This window comes from Salvelinus alpinus, chromosome 11 (assembly GCF_045679555.1).
Source record: "Salvelinus alpinus chromosome 11, SLU_Salpinus.1, whole genome shotgun sequence".
NCBI classification, from domain to species: domain Eukaryota; kingdom Metazoa; phylum Chordata; class Actinopteri; order Salmoniformes; family Salmonidae; genus Salvelinus; species Salvelinus alpinus.
Genome location: NC_092096.1, coordinates 42,830,379 through 42,837,272, shown reverse-complemented (window position 1 = coordinate 42,837,272; position 6,894 = coordinate 42,830,379). Strand labels below are relative to the sequence as shown.

At 42.6% G+C, this 6,894-nt stretch overlaps 1 protein-coding gene across 1 annotated transcript; it reads left to right on the top strand.

Moving 5' to 3' along the window:
• The first annotated feature begins 205 nt into the window (after positions 1-205).
• On the top strand, positions 206-6,340 carry LOC139533313 (B-cell receptor-associated protein 29-like). Its single transcript, XM_071331372.1, has 5 exons — positions 206-282; positions 829-1,000; positions 3,318-3,420; positions 3,533-3,624; positions 5,387-6,340. Exons 1-5 carry the CDS (start codon positions 206-208, stop codon positions 5,420-5,422), a joined length of 480 nt encoding a protein of 159 aa, XP_071187473.1. The 3' UTR covers positions 5,423-6,340.
• Positions 6,341-6,894: the final 554 nt, after the last annotated feature.

Genomic DNA, 6,894 nt, shown 5'->3' with positions numbered 1-6,894 from the left:
TGGCTAGAAAGCCGGTGACGTCGACCGCCGAATGCCGCCCGAACAAGGAGAGGAGCCGACTTCGGCGGAAGTCGTGACAAAAACTGTAGAATTGTTCTCTGCACCCCATGACAAAATGTGTAGAACTGCAGGAAATACGTTTTAAACCTGCAAAATGTTCTCTCCCCGACAACAAGAGGGGTGTGAACAGGTTGTGTCATGAACAATGCTTGTGCCCATAGAAATAGAGGGGGCACGGGATGTTCCCCAATGCTGGAAGTGGGACCTAAGTGAAAACGTTTGGTAACCCCTGCTCTACTGTGTTTGGGCCAAATCAAGGTCGGTCAGGACCTGACCAAATCTGAACCAAACAAAGACGTTTATGATTGGTTCAGATTTTGACCCCAAAAATAAATCTTGTTGTGGTCCATGCTTAGTGGGAATCCATCATAACATGGAGAGTATAGCTATAGCTATGGACAATGTAGTGAAAGGCGCTTGGCTCCCTACAAGCTACAACAGGAATCATGTTACAATTGAGACAACGTTGTGACTGGCTGCATCCAGGGTTACTTTATTAGACATTGATTTGCTTTTGCAGTGTTCTGAGTCTCAGCATTATGTTTTTGTGCTCTTTTGCAGATGGCAGAGTATCTTCCAGCTGAGAATATGGAACAAAATGGCCAGGTTTTGGAATAAATTCTTCCTCGTCATGATAATCCTAATCATAATCCTTATAGTCCTTTTCCTCGGTAAGCTGATGCTAAAAATGTTTAGCAACGGAAAACAAAAAATGTGTTCAGATGGACAAGTTCAGGTGGCAGCTCTCTGTTAAAAATGTTTTATCAGTATTGAACACAATCTATGTGTGTTGTTTCTCTACAGAGTGCTGAGGCGGGTGATCACGCTGATCAACCAGTTGGCGACAGCGTCTAGCACCACGGCCTCTCTGCAGACCAAGGCAGAGAGTGACAACCAAACTGCCAAGAAATACATGGAGGACAACGAGCTACTGAAACAGGTAAAGTCATACCCAGTATCTTGTCTTTGGCTATGCCAGATTAAGTGATATGACATGCTATTCTATAAAATAATTTCTCTGTAATTAATATTACCTGATTAAGCTAATCAGGTAGATAATTAACTAGAAAGTAGGGGCCACCACGAAAGAATGTTTATAGAGCTGTTATCTTCCGAATAAACTCTTAAAGACCTGGTAATCTTTTACATCAATAGCAGTCAATGTTTAATCGTCACCTTGTTTAGTCTCATCTGAAAGTTGTAAATTCTTGGTTATCTTCACGAACCCTGGCTAACAAATTGAATCAGCAATACAAAATTGGGTTTAATTATTTATTTACTAAATATCTAACTAATCACACAGAATTACATATACACAGAATGGATCATTGATTAATAATTATGTCCTACAAGAAAACGTCCCTGGGAGACGGAACCTGTATGACGGCTGGTTACACAAAGAGAGAGGGTTGGGCTTGAATGAAAGCGTGGGAGGACTGAAGAACAAAGGGAGAAGCAATGCTATCGTAAATACAGAATCTTATGCATTCTAAATATTAGCCAACATTTGGAAAAGGAAAATTGAATAAATATTTACTCTGAGCTGCGCTTCAATAGGTTGGTTGTAGATGGAAGGCCGTGTTTGTCCTTTATGGATCTCTAGTCCTCTGAAGACTGTCTAGTGGTGAACTGGAGCATGGTAGAATGGATACTTGGTAGTACCATTGTCGTGTGGTAGAACAAACACTCTGTCCGTCCTCTCCTAGCCCACGTTTACAGTTGCTGCGCTAACGCGACGGCTAGGACGTATCACTCCTTTAGTGAATAAGAGTTCAAAGTTCATACCAAGTTGCCATGCTATATGCTCATGCTATATTCTGACTGCTATAGTCGAAATTCATCCTTCCGGCATGTAGGTTGTCACCTTCACATTGAAATTCGATGTTAATTTCGTTAGGATCTCTAAGGTTGGCTTAGTTCTGTAGGTGGTCTTTGTCCTTTCTTTTTTTTTTTTTTTTTTTTTTTTTTTTTTTAATTTTTATCCCCTTTTCTCCCCAATTTTCGTGGTATCCAATCGCTAGTAATTACTATCTTGTCTCATCGCTACAACTCCCGTACGGGCTCGGGAGAGACGAAGGTCGAAAGTCATGCGTCCTCCGAAGCACAACCCAACCAAGCCGCACTGCTTCTTAACACAGCGCGCCTCCAACCCGGAAGCCAGCCGCACCAATGCGTCGGAGGAAACACCGTGCACCCGCCCCCCTCAGTTAGCGCGCACTGCGCCCGGCCCGCCACAGGAGTCGCTGGAGCGCGATGAGACAAGGATATCCCTACCGGCCAAACCCTCCCTAACCCGGACGACGCTAAGCCAATTGTGCGTCGCCCCACGGACCTCCCGGTCGCGGCCGGCTGCGACAGAGCCTGGGCGCGAACCCAGACTCTGGTGGCGCAGCATAGCACTGCGATGCAGTGCTCTAGACCACTGCGCCACCCGGGAGGCCCGGTCTTTGTCCTTTCAACGTGGGGACCTCAAGTCCACACGTCCTTGGAACAGCTTATTATCTAAGCCCTTTTAACGTAGGACTGTCGCCCTAACGTCCTCGGGATAGAAAGTTACATTTTCGTCAAGGGCTTTATATAGGAGGGGAGAGAAGGGCGTGTTTCATAGTTTATAACCAATGTCTCTTCACATGGGCAGCCCACTGAGTGAGCAGAGCTTTCTCTCATTTGGAAGCTAAAATTGCACAACAATTCCATGTGAATCTGATAACTAGAATGTGTAGACTTTCCAAGGTACAGTTTATGTCGTCCTATCATCAGTAATACTGTCTCAGACGCCAACTGATCTGGCATCATATTCATTGAGTACCAATGCATATTTTCAACTTGTTGGATTACCGAAATATGGTTCCTTTCCCCCCACCTTTTGATGTTCCTAGACTCTCTATGTTTAACAAAGGCTTTTCAAGAGTCCTTCTGTAGAGTCAAGAGAGGAAAGGGAGAAAGGTATTTATGGGGGGTCATAAACCTTACCCACAGGCCAACGTCATGGCACCAGTATCACTTCCCTTTCTGCACCTGAGCCCATATTTAAAAGGGTCTCAAAAAGAAGAGGCGCGCTGATCTAGGATAAGGCCCCCCTTGTCCATGGAAACGTATTCATTTTGATGTAAAAGGCGAAACTGATGCTGTATCAGAACTCCTACTCAGAGATATGGTTGTTCATCCACACTAAAAGAAAATAAACACATTTTGGTATTGCATATGGTTGAAAGGTGTGGTTAATGTTTGTTAATGTTTACCTATGTTTGTTTCAGACTCTGATGGATGGGAAGGGGGACAAGGCCACAGCAGAGGGAAACGAGCTGCTGAGAAAAGAGATGGAGAAACTGAGAGGAGAACTGAAGGGCTCAGAGGAAGGTGAGGAAGAAATACACACACAATACTTTTGTGACTGACTGAATAATAGAACCAAAAAATGCATGGGAATTGGATGATAATGGGAATGCTTTGGGGTTAATGTTTTACATAGCCTTGAAAAAGTCCCAATCCGAGATGGAAGCTATGAAGAAACAATCCGACGGACTGACCAAAGAATACGACCGACTGCTGAAAGAACACCAGGTAACCCCAGACCAGCTCATACATACAGTATCTACAATTAGCCTACAGTGCCTTCAGAAAGTATTCACACCCCTTGACTTTTCCCAAATGTTGATGTTACAGCCTGAATTGAAAATGTATTACATTGAGATTTTTCACCAATCACCTACACACAATACCCCATAATGTCAAAGTGGAAATATGTTTTTTTGAAATTTCTACAAATTAATAAAAAATAAAAAGCTGAAATGTCTTGAGTCAATAAGTATTCAACCCCTTTGTTATGGCAGGCCTAAATAAGTTCAGGGGTGAACATTTGCTTAAAAAGTCACAAAATAAGTTGCATGGACTCTGTGTGCAATAATAGTGTTTAACATGATTTTTCTTATGACTACCTCCTCTCTGTACCTCACACATGCAATTATTTTAAGGTCCCTCAGTCGAGCATTGCATTTTAAACACAGATTCAACCACAAAGACTAGGAAGGTTTTCCAATGCCTTGCAAAGAAGCCACCTATTGGTAGATGGGTAAACATAAAATAAAATATCAGACATTGAATATCCTTTTGAGCATGGTGAAGTTATTAATTACACGTTGGATGGTGTATCGATACACCCTGTCACTACAAAGATACAGGCGTCCTTCCTAGCTCAGTTGCCAGAGAGGAAGGAAACTGCTCTGGGACCGCCATGAGGCCAATAGTGACTTTAAAACAGTTAGAGTTTTAATGGCTGTGACAGGAGAACTGAGGATGGATCATGAACATTCTAGTTACTCCACAATATTAGCCTAATTTACATAGTGAAAAGAAAGACATGTACAGAACAAAACATATTCCAAAACATGCATCCTGTTTGCAACAAGGCACTAAAGTAATACTGCAAAAAATGTGGCAAAGTGTTATGTTTGGGGCAAATCCAATGCAACACGACTGAGTACCACTCTCCATATTTTCGAGCATTGTGGTGGCTGCATCATGTTATGAGTATGCTTGTAATTGTTAAAGACTGTGGAGTTTTTCATGATAAAAATAAACAGAATGGAGCTAAGCACTGGCAAAATCTTACAGGAAAACCTGGTTAAGTCAGCTTTCCACCAGATACTGGGAGAGTAAATCACCTTTCAGCAGGACAATAACCTAAAACAAAAGGCCAAATCTACACTGGAGTTGCTTACCAAGAAGACAGTAAATGTTCCTGAGTGGCCGAGTTACAGTTTTGACTTAAATTTACTTGAAAATCTATGGCAAGACCTGAAAATGGTTGTCTAGCAATGATCAACACCAATTTGACAGAGCTTGAAAAATGTAAGCATAATGGGCAAATATTGCACAATCCAGGTGTGGAAAGCTCTTAGATTTACCCATAAAGACTCACAGCTGTAATCGCTACCAAAGGCTATTTTGCAAAGTATTGACTCAGGGGTGTGAGTACTCATGTAAATTAGATATTTTAGTATTTCATTTTCAACAAATTTAGCAACATTTCTAAAAAATATGTTTTCACTTTGTCATTATGGGGTATCGTGTGTAGATGGGTGAGAAAGAAAGGCTGTAACACAACATGTGGAATAAGTCAAGAGGGATGAATAGTTTCTGAAGGCACTGTACATGTTTGATTTGATATTACTGCTCACCCAACCTTGTTCAAAGCTGTCAGCACTTGGATGCTGTATATTACGACCCTGCTCAAATGTAGACAGAATACTTCAGCTCTGACTTTACTACTGTATATTTACCTCTACCACTTCACAGATATACTGTATATATTTTTTTCCCCCAGAATCTTCAAGAGATTGGAGACAAAAAGGATGATTGATCGGGCTTATGACTACAGCGGTCAGAACGTTTACAGATTGTACCAAGAAACCAGAAAAAACACTGTCACGCACGTTGTCACTTTCCTTTGATATACTAAAGCACTGTGCATGGTGTCACCAAAATACTCCTCCAAAGCACCACTGAGCCGCCAAACATTAGATAAAAAACACCTGAGCACGTTTGTAATAGAATAGCTACTACACCAACATAGAAATAGTGTTTATAGTATTTGCTGACTTTTGGAGAATGTCACTGTTGTGAATGAATGCCTGCATGCATGGCTGTACAAGCTTCAGATTACAGTGGTCTTCTACTGTGAATGTATTTTTGATGTAAGGGGCTTGCTATGCTGTTTTTTCCCTGTATATGGCAAGAGTACCACCGTTGCATTCATATATATATATATATTTTACCTTAGCAGCTAGGTGTAACGGATGTGAAATGGCTAGCTAGTTAGCGGGTACGCGCTACTAGCATTTAAATCAGTTACGTCACTTGCTCTGAGACTTAAGTAGGGTTTCCCCTTGCTCTGCAAGGGCCGCGGCTTTTGTGGAGCGATGGGTAACGACGCTTCGTGGGTGTCAGTTGTTGATGTGTGCAGAGGGTCCCTGGTTCGCGCCCGTGTTGGGGCGAGGGGACGGTCTAAAGTTATACTGTTACATTGATGCTGTTGACCCGGATCACTGGTTGCTGCGGAAAAGGAGGAGGTTGAAAGGGGGGTGAGTGTAACGGATGTGAAATGGCTAGCTAGTTAGCGGGTACGCGCTACTAGCATTTCAATCAGTTACGTCACTTGCTCTGAGACTTAAGTAGGGTTTCCCCTTGCTCTGCAAGGGCCGCGGCTTTTGTGGAGCGATGGGTAACGACGCTTCGTGGGTGTCAGTTGTTGATGTGTGCAGAGGGTCCCTGGTTCGCGCCCGTGTCGGGGCGAGGGGACGGTCTAAAGTTATACTGTTACATAGGCATATTACAGATTTGAGTTTTATGTGTTTTGTTAAACAAAATTAGAATTGAGTTATTATGGGTAGAGAAGCTATATTGAGTGATTTTTGTTGTTGAATATTTGATATCAATGCCGATGTTCTGTTTTCAGTCCTCTGAAGATATTCTACGTATTTAGATGTTAAGGGGTTTGTGAATATTACACAGGGTCGGTCTAGATTGAAAATCCAATATGGGGTCATGATTTTCTGTTTTGTAATAAGGTTCCCGAGTGGGCTCCCAAGTGAGCTCCCGAGTGGCGCACCGGTCTATGGTACTGTATCTCAGTGCTTGAGGCGTCACTACAGACACCCTGGTTTGAATCCAGGCTGTATCACAACCGGCCGTGATTGGGAGTCCCATAGGACGGCGCATAACTGGCCCAGCGTCGTCCGGGTTTGGCCGGGGTAGGCCGTCATTGTAAATAAGAATTTGTTCTTAACTGACTTGCCTAGTTAAATAAAGGTTAAATAAATAAAATAAGGATTT